Raw genomic sequence first — 19,073 nt, forward strand, 5'->3', positions numbered from 1 at the left:
TAATGTTCCCCTAGAGGTGTTACTTTCACTGAGCAATGTGTTTTTGCTTGCTTTCTGCTGTCCTCGGTTTTCTGGCTGCCCTTTAAAAGGAGGAGGAGATTTCAAGTTTGGGTTGTCTGACAAGCGTGTGTGGAAGTGGGATGATGTATCGTGACGAGTCATGTAATAGAGACAAATGGACATTGTCTGAGGGCACCAGTGTGTCTCTCAAGATTTAGGCCACTGGCTGATTCTACACATTGATTTTTATATAATTATCAGCGAGGACAATTATTTCAAATGAACAATGATCAGAATAGGTCTTTATTAGCAAATATGAGCTGTCAGGTCAGACTCATGCACTAAATAGGGTTCATTCACAGATTCACCCACTGAACACCCTCGTGACATTTCATTCTCATCTCTTCACCAGAGTAACCCGTTTCTCTCCTGTATTCTAGGCTGGATAGCAAATGGATGTCTAAACATAGCGTTTCCTTGTTTATGAAAACATTACACTATAATACAGGTATGGTGGTTTGGAGTTGAACTGCATTGTATGCTTTGCTAAGGTAGTGTTTGAGCTCAGATTTGACAGTCCTGCAGTTTTTCATGTGCATGTAGTGTCTAATGAAACGTGCAGAACCTTAGGGATGCACTTTAACTGGAGCAAACAAACGTTATCATTATACAATGGACAGGACATTTACGTCTGGGGAGGAATTTCTCTGAGGAAGGAGGATTTGAAACATAAAAAGATGTAGTATTTGCAAACGTAGCACTTTCATTTGCTCCACTTAATATATGCAAAACTGTTATCTCTGAGCAATTTAAGCAAGCACATGATTACACAATGAACTGTTTATATGAATATGTTCCCGGAGCAAATAAAATAGGATATATCTGCATAGAGTACATTCCTAGCTGCGTAGTCATACTGGAGGGATTCTATGCGTAGTTGTGTTCCATTTAAAGATTTGCTAGACATTGCATTGTATTTGACAGACATGAACACTGCTGACGTCTTACAAACATGAGGTGTGGAGCAACAAAAGCTAAACACAGACGAGTTTCAGTCAGACACAACATTCTTACTCCAACATAAAACTATATAAGCAAATACATAAAACTTTAAAGCCATTTTGTCTCTGCCAGAAACCTCCCATGAAATGATCCTATTATGTTCCCTGTGTAGGGCCTAATAGGTTTGAGGTTGTTATCTAAATTATGGCCATGTGTCCCTGCATTAAACTCAGGACTAATTTACTTACTCTCCATTCTAATTCACACAGGGTCTCCTGAGAGTAATATAACAGGCCATTAGCTAGCCAAATCACTGCTTGGTATGGGATTGCAACATTTAGTCCAGATGAGGGATGCACTATATCCTGTTCAAGTGGGGAATGATGTTCTCCCTCTGCAATAGCTGCCACATAGTGTATTGAGTATTGTGAAAAATAAGACCACAAGAGCAGCGCAGAGCGAGGGGTAAGGGCTTGATTCACAGACGTGTCAGTAAAACTACAACCATGCCAAAACCAATCTGGCCGCCTTCTTCAGGTCAATGACTACTGAAAGCAAATGTATTTTTTCTTCTCTAGTCCTCCACACCGTAGATGGACTAAATAATGATATCTCAGACCTCTTCTTCTGTTATAGTCATGAAGAGAAACACTCTAGAGAACGAGAGATAAAAATACATTTGGTTAAAAATACATTTGAAATATGCAAGCATACGTACCACATTGAACGAAGACCATTGTGAACTTATTTGATCTATATTTTGAACTTGAACTTGTTTAATCTATAGCTATCTTGTATCCATGCCAAACAAAGCCAATTTAATTATTTTATTTTCAGTTCAGTTGAATAGTACTGTTCATCAGAGGTTTTCACCTCTCTCTCTTCTCATTTCGATGCCAATCTATTCTTGGCAGATGTCTCTAAGCTCGTCCTCTTGCTGAAATACATGTTTGTCAATCATGTTGGCTGATAATGCAACCTCCTGTGAGTCACTTTGGGTATATAGGCTACACTCTTCCAAAAAGGTTCCTAAAAGGTTCTTCAGCTGTCCCCATAGGATAACCTTTTTTGGTTCCACGGAGAACACTTTTTGGTTTCATGTAGAACCTTTTTGCTTTCCTTGTAGAATCCTCTGTGGAAAGGGTCCTACATGGAACTTAAAAGGTTTTTACCTGGAACCAAAAAGGGTTCTTTAAAGGGTTCTGCTATGGGGACAACCAAAGAAACATTTTAGGTCCTTGATAGCACCCTTTTTCTAAGAGTGTACAAGTGAACCCCTGAAGCCATCTAAGAGGACACAGTAGATGTATGTCCCTTTCTGATGCAGTTTTAGATAATAAAGTAAAGTTAGGTTTTCACCAGAGAAGAAGTCGTTGATATAGGCTACAACTGAATTCCTGCTAAAGTTTAAAAGGAGACGGTAGAATGGATGTTTGTTCCTCACCAGAGAAGATGTCGTTAAGGTTCTCAAGTTCCTCCTGGACCCTGAGGAGAAGGATGTCCAGTAGGACCTCCTGAAGATGCTCCACCTCCACCCCCATCCTCTCCAATTGGTGTTCACCCATCCTCAGCAGAGCTCGGCCTGGGGAGGGACAGAGCAAGAAGGCAAGAGAGGTGGTGAGGGGAGGCATAATGATGCCAGTCAAATAAGGCTGGGAGCAGGGATTTCAAATGGAATGGATTTCATATTACATGATGAACTTGAATTATGGGTCAAATTCCATTCCTAAATTAACTTGAATTCAAATGCACTTATCCCAAGGTGGGCAAAACTTCTGTCCCAGGATCTAAGCCTGAGGACACAAGGTTTTATTACTCATACAACAGTTGTTTTTCTGCATGTTTTTGACAAGGATTTACTGATGCAACATTACAACAGTACTGACACTGTGAATGAGCTGTGTGGTTTGTAGAGGTTTGACAGTAACTGGGAAGATTAATATTCCATGTCATTATGTGGGGTCCAGAACTCTCTGCAGGCATCCGTTACTTATACAGTACAGGGCTGAAGTAAGCCTGGGATAAAATATCATATATATTCACTTTAAAACAATAAATAATAGCAGTCTATTAATGATGACTGATGTACATGAATATACTGTAGGTTGTTTTGTACTAAGGCAAGATTTGGTAAGTAGAAGAGCTACTGAAGATAGCTACCGGATATGTCATGCTTGAAGATGGCCACTTGGAGGACACTCTTTTGGTAGGGGTACTGCTCCTTGACCCAGTCGAACACATCCACCACGGTCCAGAGGGAAACCCTTTTGGGGAGGCTCATTCTGACGTTATTATCTGGGCTGCACTGTATATGTCAGGGAAGGAGAAAGTCAGAAGTATCTAGTATAAATCTGAGACTATGCATTCCTTACTTATATACATTTCTCAAAAAGTGGCAATGACAATTTGAAGTTGATTAATTATGCAATATCTTAGGGAAAAAAAGCAGGATACTGCAGTCGTTAATGTTATGAGATGGTTGCTTTTGTATGTCAAATTCATTATAGTACTATTTCCTCAGCCATATCCCTGGGGCTAAGCCAGTAACTTTTATAGAGCTGCATCAATGTTTATTTGGCCTTTACATGCTGTGGGGCACTGTCTTGTTTTTGCCATGTTGGAAATCTAGGAATGTTTTACTGATTTAATGAAGAGACTAATCTATGATGTTGGCAGGAACGAGCTCCCATATGAGTAATTACTGGACAGCCAGACGAGACAGTGAGAAACTTTTCATCAAGAGGACAGGAAAAGCAGAAAACCTCTTGTATATTAGTAAATATTCCACTTGTCTTTTCCTACTAGTGCTGTCTTTGCTGATAACTTAATTACTACAACTGATATATCGTTGTCTCACCTAGCTATCTTGAGATGAATGCACTAAATGTAAGTTGTTCTGGATGAGAGCATCTGCAAAATGACTAAAATGTAAATGTCCGTTTTTACTGCCTATGCAAAGAAAGCTGTAAACACTGTATGAAATGTTGCAGTAGGACCTGTTCCCAAGAACTAGGGGCTGTGGGATTAGACTTTGACATCTGTACACAAACCACACCACAACATCATGTAACATCAGAGAAACACCTTTATCAGTCTTGCTGCTTTCCAGAAGAATTGCATCACCATCTTCCTGATCAAAACCACATGAAACCACATACTCTGACCCAGTGCATTTCTGACTGGTGTGTGTAATTCAATGTTCTGCGTGATTCAAAGATGAAGTGCAGAGTATTAAATTCCTTTACAATACATCCTGGATTAATCACATGACACTGGAGAGACAAGATCTAAGCGGTGAAAAAGACATCCTGTGCATATTGACCATTACTCCCTACCCCCAAATCTCCCCTTGGGCAGAGAGTTCCCTTCTGGTTGTTTTCGCAAACTTTTGGAGACAACGGACCGGACGGAGTATGAGGCAACAAGGTTTAGTGTAAATGTCACTGAAGTTTAAGACTCATACCGAATCAAATATTACATCAAAGTTTTAGCGTAAAGCGCTGCGGGACTAGAATGTTCTAGGAAAAAGGTTGAACAAACATTGTATGGTGTGTGGAATAAAGACAGAACGAGACAGCAAGATGAAAGGAAGGAAAAGGAGAGGAAGTTGATTAATCTCTCTGAGAGGAGGTCATCATAGTCAAGTGCATAGGTGCACCTTGCTCAGCTAATAAATCAAACTTGCCAAGTAATTTAACAAACCTTCAACAGCTGTTGTTTGCAGGCCTACTCATGTTTTGCTGGACCTGGGTAAACAATAAGTATATATCTTATAGTTAGAAACATGTGCCCAACGTGACAAATACACCACCTTGTGGTGATATACAATACCACAGAACATACTAACTTCCCATATTCTAGTATTCATGGTCATTTCAATGACATTATACTGTATAATCTTTAAAATTCTACACAGGTATACATTGAATTAATGATATAACTTTATTCCAGGTATGGTTGTAATTTTAATTTCTATTTTGCTGCACACCATACTGTATGCTAGTCAGTACGGTAATAGTAGCCTATGCCATTCGCAGGAAGTGTACTGCACTGAGGGAAATCTGTTGATAAAGACAGACAAAGGGACAGAAAACTGTTGAAACTAATCGGTAGCCTATTATATTGTAACTATGTATTTACTAGTACTACTACTATAAACTCTACTGTAAATGCTACCACGTCGCATTTGTAAGTAAGCCTAGCGCAGGTAAGGCACACTTTTGTAGTCCTTGTTATTTCCTGCCTTCGTATTATTCACTTAACTTATATGCGCTAGACTTGACATTCATGATAGTAAAAGTAACATTAATAGCTATTGTAGTGTTTAATCAAGTACAGTTAATCGTTTTATCGGCAGTCATATCAGCCTCTTACCTGTCCCTTTGTGCCCAACCCTTCCTGTCTCTGAGTCAGCCAAGCCAGCGTGCTGCCGTGGTTGTGGGCTGGGGCTGGTTCAGTGCACAGCTGGCTGGAGGAATAACCACTACTCGGGGGCTCCCTCATGTGGAAGGAACTCTTCCTAAAAGGTGATCTTGGACCACAGCCATTATCATCCAAATAAAATCAGATTTCATGCAGAGGGAATAAAGGTATTTCATGACGACCATGCTTCATTTAGGCTATGTATCTACTCGGCTTACAGAGTCATGTTTACAGCACAAGCCCAAAGACATTAACATTACGCTATTTTATCTCTTTTGAGGGCTTTCAAAAAGAATAGTTCATTATTTTTCCTCAGAAATTATAGACCTATCCAGTTGCTATTTTAACATGTAAATCTTGGTGGGGCAAACTAAAAAAGTTTTCAATGCATGCCAGCAAACCCATTACACAAAACAACACTAAACAATACATTAATTGCACTATATATAACGGTGACAAACGGTGCCCATACACTGTTAGGGCCTACATAAAGCTGTCCCAACAGCAGTCCCAACACCTTACCACTGCTACACCTGGCTATCAGCAGAGCCTTGTCTGGCAGCCAAACAGTTCATTCAGCCTCATTTACTGCATAAAAATAACATAGCTGATATGGCAAAACAAATGTTTATTTATTTATTTTTAACTAGGCAAGTCTGTTAAGAACAAGTTCTTATTTTCAATGACGGCCTAGGAACAGTGGGTTAACTGCCTGTTCAGGGGCAGAACGTCAGATTTGTGCCTTGTCAGGTCAGGGGTTTGAACATCAGATTTGTGCCTAGTCAGCTCAGGGGTTTGAACTTGCAACTTTCCGGTTACTAATCCAACACTCTAACCACTAGGCTACCCTGCTGCCCCTCTAACTGCTAGGCTACCCTACTGACAATTGAGATGTACAAACTATGGCATAAGGGGACGACGAGCGGGTAAAAGGCAATCCGTAATTTTGATTAAGGCATTAATGAGCGAGCTAGGACGGACATAGTCAATATAACTATTTGTTCAGCACTTTTGAAATGTACAGAAACAGAATTCAGAACATGGGCTGTTCTTACAGTGTTCTCCCTGTACACCAAGTCAGAACTGTAGGATAAATAAAGGGGCATATAAGCAGACAATGAAAGTTCTTACAATATTCAATGATTACATTTCTATAAAAGGTTGTGATACAGCCTGGAATTGAACCAGGGTCTGTAGTGACACCTCTAGCACTGAGATGCAGTACCTTAGACTGCTGCACCACTCAAGAGGGGAAAGGGGACCCAATTATTAGGGTGAGGCACATGGGCTATTAACAGCTATTAACACAATATACACTTAGTATTACTTGCTTAGATACAGTATACACATCTCCCTGGCATATTACATCATTTATGCAACAGCATAAAATACATTTTTGGACTCACCTTTTTGTGCTGTGCTCACTTCAACAGGAAGGTGGCCGGTGGTCCTTTGTGGGCAAATTCTGTCATCAAACTTTGTCATCAAAATCTGGAATTCTCTGGATTTATGGTGCTTTCAAAACAACTGGGAACTCTGAAAAAAACAAGGTTGAATCATGATGATGTCAGGGATCTTCAGGTCGGAGCTCTAGAAAGAGGCCCGAGTTCCAGACTTGCAATTCCGAGTTGGGTGACTGCTCAAAACGTATTTTCCCAGTCAGAGCAACAACAAAAAATCAGAGTTCCCAGTTGTCTTGAACTCACCGAAGTCAGATTTCCTAGTTCTGAGTTAACAGTTGTTTTGAGCGTGGCAGAAGTCATGCTGGATTGACACCATGAACAATGTTGAATGTTTATCCTTGAACAAGAGACCCTTAAAACCAGACTTGGGACCACACACACACTCCACTGAATAGCAGGCTAGTGATTGCTTTGCAATGCTTGCAGTTAGCCACTAATTCCTTCCAAACCACTCATTGTTGAATTTACGATTTCCAACTTGTTGTGTAATCTTTATGTCCAATGGCCGATGAGCACCGATATGTTTTATCTATCATTTCTCTTGATTGTTTATCTTCATATGACAAGGATTTAAAAGGATTTGCCAGTAGATTGTCGACTTGATTCATGATGATGACTGCTTGTATAGCTTGCTAGCTAAGATTGTGAAAGTATGATGTTGACATGATCAGTCCAATTAAAGCTGCTGTAGAAATAATGTGATTTGATGTCATATTTATCTGTGGCCAATGACCTTGAGCCTTCTTGGATGGGCACTTCTAATGTAACTATGGCAGCACCCAAAGGGCTTGAATTTTCTATCTCTACCCTTAGATTTAACGTAGTGTCCCCATGAGTGACAGAACACTGAGACAATCACAGCGCAACCGGAGAAAATTACCAACAGTTACGCTCCATATTTTCCTCTGGCTGCACCACCACCACAGAAAGGACTGATAGGTTGAAACACCTGCATTTTGAAGCAGCCTTACTCAAGAAAGCAAAAAAGAGACAAAGTTTGTATGCAACTTTTAAAAAAAACATTGTTTGCAAACTGATATGTGACACTTATAAATGCCTAAATAAAATGCAAAACAGCCCCCCCCCCCAGACTTTTTTTGTTTCCAGAAAGGTGGAGTGCGAAATGACGGGTCGCCACTGGACCATCTATAATCGCCATCTATAATATATGTCGTTTATGAGGAATTCGTATAGGAGGGTAGTTTGGAGCTTGCAACAAAGACATTTCACTGTTCGTGACATTACCATTTTGAACTAGTATTTATATAAGATCTGTAGAGATGGAATGCACCCTTTCTGTTATGTACCATGCTTAAATGCTCAGAGGAGGGCGTATTTGTTCAAAAATCTGAACAAAAGTTTTACCACGGTACATAATTTATACTGGACGCTGCCCTGCCCCAGGCGTATAAATACAGCAACTAGATACTATATATAGAATGAGGTAAGAATGCATCTAGTCAGAGTTGTCCAGGCAGGGGTATTAGCCACATCGTCGTCTCCATGCCTACACTACACTTTTAAAAAGGGATTAATTCACCCAAGCATCACAGACTGGCTGGTGCACGGATCTCCTCGCTGCGCTTATCTAGCTACTGGGAGAGCGAAACTTCAGTGAACTGTTTTATGTTGAAAGGAAACGTTTATTGAGATGCCATTGGGAAAACATGCACCCTTTTTAAATTGAAATTAGAGATGAGACATTTGCATCTGTTATACTTTTTAGTCACAACTTTGACAAGGTGAGTGACAAACTTTTCCAAATGGTGCGTCAATTTGTGTAGTCTAGTTTTGTTACCTGTTATGTGTTCATTTGAAGACATCAACAACGTGAACCTGAAATGCATTTATCCCCGAAAACCTTTTTACATTCACTTGATTATGTCCATAGATAAATCATGTTCAGTATTTTGGCATCATGACCTTGAAATTGCACTACAAAACGAGACAATTCTGTTTAATGAATTTTGAATTTCCACAAATATAAATTAGATGGCCCCAAATAATGTAGCAATAATATAATTCAGATGCAATTATGGAGATGCTACAGTAGCGTCTCCATAATGATATCTGAATTATATTATGGCCATATTATTTTACACCTGTGCTCTGGTATCCAATTTAACCACAAACAAATGAGTCTGTTTCTTGTTGACTTAATGCCAAGAAAATGCATATCCGAAAGTTTTTGTTTTTATATTTCTCCACTCATGGGTGAAGTGTCCGCGCGTTTAATTAACTGGGAAATGGGTTAATTCCACACGGACGGATGGATACGGGATGTCTCTCTATAAAAGCTCCCGCTCATGTGAGACCTCTGAGACCACACCGCTGAGCTCTGCTGTCATCGTGCACTCACTCCACAGAGGCCACTCAGCTGTGAGGTACGCGCTGGGCCACTGGACATTTTAATAGTTTTCTCCTTTAGATTCGGTCACCATCCGTGTGTGGACGTTCTCAGTGTGTCTAGTCTATGTCTATTCAGACCTTCCTGGTTGGCAGAGAGAAGGCAAACATTACTATGGCATAGTCAAAAATCACAGTGTGGGCTTTTTTGTCACAATGATGGATGGAGGGCTTTATCCTCTCCCTTTGCCTTGAGACTTTATTTTTCATGATACACAAAGAAGTTCCTCATGGAGATTGGACATGCTCATGTGTTTGTTCCTGTATCTGAGGAGACATCACATGTCTCACTCATTGCCAGGTAGAGCAATACCATGGAAGACGTTTAAAGTAGCTTCCAATTCCAAAGGAAATATGTCTGGAGCCTACCCCTGCCCTGCCTCCATGGAAAAACACAGTGGTGTGTGAGAGATGGCAGGATGGCTTCCTGGGCATTGGAAGGGATGTACTTTCTCAGAAGTTTGCATTGGGTGACAATGAGCAGCGGTGGTGATCACATACAGGTTTCCTAGCAGCCTGGTTCAGTAATAGCTGTGTCTGCCCGAAAATGTCAACTGACACTCCCGCTGCTTAATGAAAAAGTCCAGATTGAGCTCCTTTTAATGACTTGGTTCAACAGTCCCACATCCGTCTCTGTATTTCACATTATATTCTCTATTACACGGTTAATATTGACCTATTCCCAACTGATGTCCAAACTACACCGTTTTCTCAGGCATAGCATACTGTAAAGGCACTTTAATCCCACATCTAGGAGAATATTTTATGTTTTACAAGGGTCTAATTTCTTGCCTGCTGCTACAGGTTCATATTGTAAGGGGAGGGGTCCATAGGTCTGCCTGTGCTGTGGCCCAGGAATGTGGGGGAGCATCACTCTCTCTCTCAGCACAGCTGTTCAGCTAGGAATGTTTACTGTCAGCCATTTTATCCCTTTCTCACTCATAGACCACAGTCAGATTTATGGCACTAGATGGCAGCACAGGAGGTTTTGGATCCTCTATATACTTGTCATGGATACTTGTCATTTTGTATTCCATGCTGAGAAGATAAGGTAATAGATCGGTAAGAATACTTGTGGAGCTTTGCCCTCTTGAATAATGTGTAGTAGTCTGAGAGACAGGGATACAGTGCTTGACCTATGACCCTACCTCCACACTTCAACTTCAAATTAATAATGAATGCCTCACTGACAGGCAGCAACATTAGTGGTCTGGGGATGATTTAAAACAGGATTTGAAATTGACACTCAGTCATGCCTCATAAGAAACAGATCAGATAGACGTAATATTATAAAAAAGACTGGGGAGAGATGCAGCTTGATGGAATGGGGGGGGTGCTTTGCATTATATTTTGGGCTGTAATTATATGTGCCATAACAAATGTGCTTTAACAAATACTTACATGCATATACAGAACTCATATTGTTGTCTTTGTAAGAATATGTCGAAGATAAATACACAATGCAGAGACAAGAGTACGAGAGTAGAACTAACGATCAATGGAAATGAGGTTTTATTCTGTAATAGGGAATTATTGATCAATGGTTCAGAGACATGGGAGGAATATGTCTTCTGAAATAGGATACTTGTTATTTGGTCATGGGCAGGTTTTATTGCAAGGAATTCTAATTGGTCAACCACAGGCTAGGACTGGGTTATAAAACTACATGCTGTTCCTTTGTTCTGTGGAGAGAGATTCATTGGAGAGAACCACAGGAGAGAATCACTGTGAGAGCATCACCAAGGACAGGGGAGAATAACCATTAATTCCCCATATGATTTGTCCACTTTGAATAAACCTATTTTCCTCCTGTAAGGGTTTTCCTGTGGTGGAGGGGACCAAAATGCAGTGTGGTGGTTATTCATGTTCTTTAATAAAGGAACTAGACATGAAATAACAAAACAATAAATGTGTGAAAACCTAAATAGTCCTATCTGGTGCAAACACAGAGACAGGAACAATCACCCACAAACACACAGTGAAACCCAGGCTACCTAAGTATGATTCTCAATCAGAGACGACTAATGACACCTGTTTCTGATTGAGAACCATACTAGGCCGAAACATAGAAATACCCAAAACCTAGAAAAACAAACATAGACTGCCCACCCAACTCAAGCCCTGACCATACTAAATAAATACAAAACAAAGGAAATAAAGGTCAGAACGTGACAGTACCCCCCCCAAAGGTGCGGACTCCAGCCGCAAAACCTTGACCTATAGGGGAGGGTCTGGGTGGGCGTCTGTCCGCGGTGGCGGCTCTGGGGCGGGACGCGGACCCCATTTCACCATTGTCTTAGTCGGGTGGCTCAGGCGGCGCTGGGCAGACGGGTGGCTCAGGCGGTGCTGGGTAGACGGGTGGCTCCGGCAACGCTGGGTAGACGGGTGGCTCCGGCAACGCTGGGTAGACGGGTGGCTCAGATGGCGCTGGGCAGACGGGAAGCTCCGGCAACCCTGGAGAGGAAGGCTCTGGCAGCGCTGGACTGAGTAGCTCTGGTGCCTCTGGAATGAGGGGCGGGAGCTCTGGTAGCGCCGAACAGGCGGGAGACTCCGGCTGCGCTGGAGAGGAGGAAGGCTCTGGCAGCGCTGGAGAGGCGGGAGACTCCGGCAGCGCTGGAGAGGCGGGAGACTCCGGCAGCGCTGGAGAGGAGGAAGACTCCGGCAGCGCTGGAGAGGCGGGGGCCTCTGTAAGGATGAGCCGGAGAGACAGCCTGGTGCGGGGGGCTGCCACTGGAGGGCTGGTGCATGGAGGTGGTGATGGATAGACCGGACCGTGCAGGCGCACTGGAGCTCTTGAGCAGAGCCTGCCCAACCTTACCCGGTTGAATGGTCCCGGTCGCCCTGCCAGTACGGCGAGGTGGAATAGCCCGCACTGGGTTATGCAGGCGAACCGGGGACACCGTGCGCAAGGCTGGTGCCATGTAAGCCGGCCCAAGGAGACGCACTGGAGACCAGATACGTAGAGCCGGCTTCATGGCTCTTGGCTCGATGCCCACTCTAGCCCGGCCGATACGCGGAGCTGGAATCTACCGCACCGGGCTATGCACCCGCACTGGAGACACCGTGCGCTTCACAGCATAACACGGTGCCTGCCCGGTCTCTCCAGCCCCCCAGTAAGCACAGTAAGTTGTTGCAGGTCTCCTACCTGGCTTCACCACACTTCCTGTGTGCCACCCCCCAATACATTTTTGGGGCTGACTCTCGGGCGTCCATCCACACCGCCATGCTGCCTCCTCATACCAGCTCCTCTCCGTTTTTCCCGCCTCCAGCTCTTCTTTGGGGCAGCGATATTCTCCAGGCTGTGCCCAGGGTCCTTTACCATCCAACTCATCCTCCCATGTCCATTCCTCTTTTCGCTGCTGTTGCTGTTGCCCATTACCACACCTCTTGGTCCTGTTGTGGTGGGTAATTCTGTAAGGGTTTTCCTGTGGTGAAGGAGAAGCGGACCAAAATGCAGCGTGGTGGTTATTCATGTTCTTTAATAAAGGAACTAGACATGAAATAACTAACAAAACAATAAATGTGCGAAAACCTAAACAGTCCTATCTGGTGCAAACACAGAGACAGGAACAATCACCCACAAATACACAGTGAAACCCAGGCTACCTAAGTATGATTCTCAATCAGAGACAACTAATGACACCTGCCTCTGATTGAGAACCATACTAGGCCGAAACATAGAAATACCCAAAACCTAGAAAAACAAACATAGACTGCCCACCCAACTCACGCCCTGACCATACTAAATAAATACAAAACAAAGGAAATAAAGGTCAGAACGTGACACCTCCCCCTGATTTGCTTTAGAGTTTGTGTTATTGAAGAATAACATACATTGCTAACATCTTACATATTCCTTTGGTTACATGAAAATCATCTGTTTTGTCCTCCCTACAGTTCCTGAATGGAGAATAAGGCCATGTACCTGAGTACATACGAAGAGAGGGAGAACGGATCCTTCTATGAGGAGGGCTACGATGGCAGAAACCTATCAAAGCTCAACCTGTGTGAAGACGGTAAAGAAGCCATTTCCCTCTTGTCCTGTATAAATCCTTGCCCCTTGACCTTTCACACGTTTGCCCAGGGGCTTATAATCACCCTCACACATTCACACACACAGGAGTCAGATTTCCCTTTTCCTTTTTCCTTATATTTGCAGTTACAAGCATACCTCTAAAAAAGGCCATGACCAAATCAGCTCAAATCATCTTTGATTTCTGCCATAGATGTAAGAACTTATGTTGTGCCTCCATATGTGATGTGCTCATATTTCAACTCATGGAGTGATGCAAGCAGAGTCCCTTTGACCCTACGTGGTCATGGCCTTTTTAGAGGATATGCGTGTAACTACCAAGGTAGGACATCTGAATATAGGAAGTCTGCCGAGTTCTCTCACTCAGCGAGCGGTCAATAAACACTAAGTGCTGATAGTATGTTGTGTGTGTGAGTGTGTGAGGGTCTTGGGCCTGGTCAGGTGCAGTTGAACAAATCAACTATACAGTGTTCACAAGTTAGGACCTCCGGCATGCCACGCTGGTGGGAAATGCTTATCCAGCCTTAACAGTGAATTGGTACAAATTCAGTTGGCTTTTACTTGTCCAACTCAACTAATCTGTCCCTAAACTGCCAAGCATACTCACTGTAAACATTCAAGGATCCTGTTGCCATCACAAAACCTATTAAAAAAAAGCCCGGCTGAACATGCAGCCACATAATGCCACATTTACTTGTGTTCTTTGGTGTTGTGTCCAATGTATTACAGCGCCTATGTCTTAATGTTGCAGCCATTTTTAAAAGTAGAAGTTCTGTTCTGCTCCATCTCTATAAATATTCATTCTCTCATTGCCTGATGTCAGCTTGTGTTTAGACTTTATTGACCCCTACGAATGTCTAAGATAAGTAAATATTGTAATGTATATGGTAATGGGATATATGATATACATGACGCCATACAAAGCACCAGCGTTTTTTTGTGGAAGGTTTTTTACATGAATTCTTTTTCACAGGAAAACTAGTGTGATTTAGTAAGCAGACAAATTCAACAGAAAAATGTCAAATTACCCACCCTTTATGTGACATAACTTCCAAAATGGAAATGTGTGCTTTCACATTTTTTCACACTAACATTTGCATCCTGTAGCACAAACTCAAAAAAGTTCTGGGACAATGTAAAGTCCATGGAGAATAAGAGCACCTCCTCCCAGCTGCCCACTGCGCTGAGGATAGGAAACACTGTCACCACCAATAAATCCACTATAATTGAGAATTTCAATAAGCATTTTTCTACGGCTGGCCATGAATTCCACCTGGCTACCCCTACCCCAGTCAACAGCCCAGCACTCCCCACAGCAACTTGCCCAAGCCTCCCCATTTCTCCTTACCCAAATCCAGATAGCTGATGTTCTGAAAGAGCTGCAAAATCTGGACCCCTACAAATCAGCCAGGCTAGACAATCTGGACCCTCTCTATCTAAAATTATCTGCTGGAATTGTTGTAACCTCTATTACTATGCTGTTCAACCTCTCTTTCATATCGTCTGAGATTCCCAAAGATTGGAAAGCAGCCGCGGTCATCCCCCTTTGAAAAGACACTAGACCCAAACTGCTACAGACCTATATCTATCCTACCCTGCCTTTCTAAGGTCTTCGAAAGCCAAGTTAACAAACAGATCACCAACCATTTCGAATTCCAACGTACCTTCTCCGCTATTCAATCTGGTTTCAGAGTTGGTCATGGGTGCAACTCAGCAACGCTCAAGGTCCTAAACGATATCATAACTGCCATCGATAAGAGTCAATACTGTGCAGCCGTATTCAACGACCTGGCCAAGGCTTTCGACTCTGTCAATCATCACATTCTTATCTGCAGACTCAATAGCCTTGGTTTCTCAAATGATTGCCTCGCTTGATTCACCAACTACTTCTCTGATAGAGTTCAGTGTGTTAAATCGGAGGGCCTGTTGTCCAGACCTCTGGCAGTCTCTATGGGTGTGCCACAGGGTTCAATTCTCGGGCCGACTCTTTTCTCTGTATACATCAATGGTGTTGCTCTTGCTGCTGGTGATTCTCTGATCCACCTCTACACAGATGACACCATTCTGTATACTTCTGGCCCCTCCTTGGACACTGTGTTAACTAACCTCCAGACGAGCTTCAATGCCATACAACTCTCCTTCCGTGGCCTCCAACTGCTCTTAAATGCTAGTAAAACTAAATGCATTCTCTTAAACCGATCGCTGCCTGCACCTGCCCGCCCGTCCAGCACCACTGCTCTGGACGGTTCTTCCTTAGAATATGTGGACAACTACAAATGCCTAGGTGTCTGGTGAGACTGTAAACTCTCCTTCCAGACTCACATTAAGAATCCCCAATCCAAAATGAAATCTAGAATTGGCTTCCTATTTTACAACAAAGCATCCTTCACTCATGCTGCCAAACATACCCTCGTAAAACTGACGATCCTACCTGTCTTCAACTTCGGCGATGTCATTTACAAAATAGCCTCCAACACTCTAGTCAACAAATTGGATGCAGTCTATCACAGTGCCATCCATTTTGTCACCAATGCCCCATATACTACCCACCACTGCGACCTGTATGCTCTTGTTGCCTGGCCCTCACTTCATACTCGTCACCAAACCCACTGGCTCCAGGTTATCTATAAGTCTTTGCTATGTAAAGCCCCGCGTTATCTCAGCTCACTGGTCACCATAGCAGCACCCACCCGTAGCATGCGCTCCAGCAGCTATATCTCACTGGTCACCCGCAAGGCCAATTCCTCCTTTCGCCGCCTTTCCTTACAGTTCTCTGCTGCCAATGACTGGAACGAACTGCAAAAATCACTGAAGCTGGAGACACATATCTCCCTCACTAGCTTTAAGCACCAGCTGTCAAAGCAGCTCACAGATCACTGCACCTGTACATAGCCAATCTGTAAATAGCCCATCCAACTACCTCATCCCCATACTGTATTTATTAATTTATCTTGCTCCTTTGCACCCCAGTATATCTACTTGCACACTCATCTTTTGCACATCTACCATTCCAGTGTTTAATTGCTATATTGTAATTACTTCGCCACCATGGCTTATTTATTGCCTTACCTCCCTTATCTTACCTTATTTGCACACACTGTATATAGACTTTTTCAGATGTATTATTGACTGTATGTTTGTTTATTCCATGTGTAACTCTGTGTTGTTGTGTGTGTCGAACTGCTTTGATTTATCTTGGCCAGGTCGCAGTTGTAAATGAGAACTTGTTCTCAACTTGCCTACCTGGTTAAATAAAGGTGAAAAAAAAATAAAATAAACATTTAAAAAGGCACGTTAACAAACAAATGCTTAGTATTTGTATCATTGAGGTCTACGTTTGCACTGCTTAAATATGTAACGACCTCTACATTTCTATACATTCCATATATTTGAACCGTTTAAACAGCTCTGTTTTCTTTAGCCTTAAGAAATGGTGTACTTCTGCTAGAGCGGCCCTTCTGCAAGGTTGTTGTTCACACAGAATCCCAGCAACCACAGCATATGTGCAGCACAGATCCATTGCATGTCTCTATGGACATGACATCACCTGTAGTGGTACAATTGAAACCACCATACTGTAGGGCTGCAGAGCAGGCTCAAGACTGTTTATGGAAAATCGGTTGAGGGCCTTCTCTTTTAGAGACGTCTCCTCTGTGACTTCAGAGCTATATGCTCCACAGAGAGAAAGAGAGACAAGGAAGGATTGGGGGGACTACTCATTTTTAGTCTTGTGGCTGGGATTTCTTGCCAGGAGAACATAAAATGAAAGTGTGTAAAACTTTCCCCTTGGTCTCTCTCAGGGCTGTCTCCTCGAAATAAGAAAATGTGCTTCATGACCTAATAGCATTAGACACTAGAATTTATATCAGATTCCTATTGGACTGAGATCTTCTTAGCCTGAGTTCGATTCCCGGGACCACCCATACGTAGAATGTATGTATGCACACATGCACACATGACTGTAAGTCGCTTTGGATAAAAGCGTCTGCTAAATGGCATATATATGATGTCTTCTGTCACCCTACTTCTGGGCCTATTTGACCAGCAACAACAGTTTAATCCAAATAGCTTCCTCACAAGCACATGACACATACAGAAACTCCCAACTAGAATGCCACGATGACAGTTTTATGTTCGACCTGGACATTGTGTTAAGGGGTTAAATTACCGATTGTAGCTATTATTGCTCTGTATCTGTGTGGCAGCCCTGTGATGTACAGTATGGTGCAGCGGTGACCAATAGATCTCAGGCCAAATGCCAGACATGCAGACTTTGTTTTGACTCTCATGCTGACTACAATATCAGCCCAGTGAAGAATCAAGGCTGCCAACTCGCTACATCAGTACTAATAGAACAATAATACAATCATTTGGGGGGATTTTAAGCACTCATAAAGTCTATGTTATGAGAGATGGCCGCAACAATGCACCAAGTCCTTCAGTTGACAGTCAGGCATGCATTTTTATGTAGGACCTTTTCATCACTGCATAAGAATATTATCCTCATGACATTTTATCCTCATTTCATACAGATTCTTTTATCCTCATGGCCCCTCAATTCTGACCCCCTCTAAGAGCCCTTGTATCCATCTTTGTCTTCCAATTCTAAAGAGATGTTTTCTTTTCAGCTGTTTCTGCCAAGAGGAGAAGAAAGCCAGACAATTGCTGCAGCCACCTGAACTCCCTGTCTGCCATCAAGTATGCCATCGTGTCTCTATACATCTTGGTACTGCTGAGCATCTTTGGCCTCTGTTTAGCAGGTAAGTCAAGTCACTTGAGTTACAAAGCATGTCATTGCCAGGCTGTCTATCTAAGGGTTTATATACACAAACCACATCAGCTCTATCTGGCCGGTTGAGTGAAATACGATAAATACCTTATTGGACACTGTCAGTGTTATTCCAGTTCCCAAGAGGTGGTTATATTATGCTATTCTTTAAAATTTTCTCTGTGGGATCAAATGTGATTGAGCTCAACGACATACACTGTCTGAAGCGGGTATTCTGGTCGAATTGAAGTGAAAAACAGAATGAGTTGAGATGTGTTCAGTCCTTAAGTTCTTCAACTGAAATGTCAAATTGTTAGTGCATCTGGTTTCACTTGAGAACTCTGGTCTTCAGCCGTTTGCAACGAATGACATCAGTGATCCCACAAGATTATGAATGAATGGGAAAACCTATGGCCACATTTTAAACAGTTAGTCTGTCTCAGGAAACACATAAGGATTGTGCTTTGCAATTGTACTTCACTTTAAACATAAGTGACTGCCTATTTCAGTTAAGTGACTGCCTATTTCAGAGACATTTTGGTTTTTTTGAGAAATTTGAGAAAAGCCATTTCTTTGTACATTTGGAGAGTGTAGCTTGAGACCAATGAAAGCAGTAGGAAAATCAGCTTTTAGTCAAATCAAACAGACTGTAGCTTTGATTGTCGACAGGCTGTCTGCCCAAACAATGGCAATGGCAAAAGCCTATAGAGTAGTTGTAACATTCTTGGAACGATACATTTTTCTTAAGTAACCAACCTTGACATATGACTAAGGTTACCTGAGACATACTGTAATCCTCATCTTTAAAAGTTATGGTGCTGAAAGATGGCTACAATTCCCTATGGTATTTCTCAGTCATGTACCTGCCTCAGTGTATTACTTATGTGACATTGTGGAGAGAGAGGCCATGTGGATGGATTTGGCATGCAGAGACTGACAGGAACCTGTTTCCAATACTCCACTGCCCCTGGAGGGACTC

The 19,073-nt window shown here is 42.5% G+C and overlaps 2 protein-coding genes across 2 annotated transcripts in view; one reads left to right on the forward strand and one right to left on the reverse strand.

Moving 5' to 3' along the window:
• Positions 1-279: 279 nt before the first annotated feature.
• On the reverse strand, positions 280-5,514 carry LOC123991618 (sterile alpha motif domain-containing protein 12-like). The gene is made up of 5 exons (XM_046293245.1): positions 5,377-5,514; positions 4,705-4,748; positions 3,163-3,307; positions 2,447-2,584; positions 280-1,655 (listed from the first exon to the last, which is right to left on the reverse strand). Exons 3-5 carry the CDS (start codon positions 3,281-3,283, stop codon positions 1,639-1,641), a joined length of 276 nt encoding a protein of 91 aa, XP_046149201.1. The 5' UTR covers positions 3,284-3,307; positions 4,705-4,748; positions 5,377-5,514; the 3' UTR covers positions 280-1,638.
• Positions 5,515-8,292: 2,778 nt separating this feature from the next.
• The window catches only part of LOC123990751 (scavenger receptor class A member 5-like), a 79,210-nt gene continuing 68,429 nt past the window's right edge, over positions 8,293-19,073 (forward strand). The window contains exons 1-3 of the mRNA XM_046291581.1: positions 8,293-8,629; positions 13,191-13,309; positions 17,955-18,086. Coding sequence (XP_046147537.1) covers positions 13,198-13,309; positions 17,955-18,086 — 244 coding nt within the window. The 5' untranslated portion in view covers positions 8,293-8,629; positions 13,191-13,197. The remainder of the gene's footprint in view (positions 8,630-13,190; positions 13,310-17,954; positions 18,087-19,073) is intronic.

The sequence above is a fragment of the Oncorhynchus gorbuscha genome, linkage group LG12, assembly GCF_021184085.1.
Source record: "Oncorhynchus gorbuscha isolate QuinsamMale2020 ecotype Even-year linkage group LG12, OgorEven_v1.0, whole genome shotgun sequence".
NCBI lineage: Eukaryota > Metazoa > Chordata > Actinopteri > Salmoniformes > Salmonidae > Oncorhynchus > Oncorhynchus gorbuscha.

What these genes read in the sequence shown, in the direction of transcription:
- LOC123991618 (XM_046293245.1), bottom strand. Translation starts at nt 3,283, where the DNA reads ATGAGCCTCCCCAAAAGGGTTTCCCTCTGGACCGTGGTGGATGTGTTC. An exon ending in CTTCAAGCATGACATATCCG is followed by an intron (nt 2,585 to 3,162) that starts GTAGCTATCTTC and finishes GTCCCTCCCCAG; the next exon opens with GCCGAGCTCTGCTGAGGATG.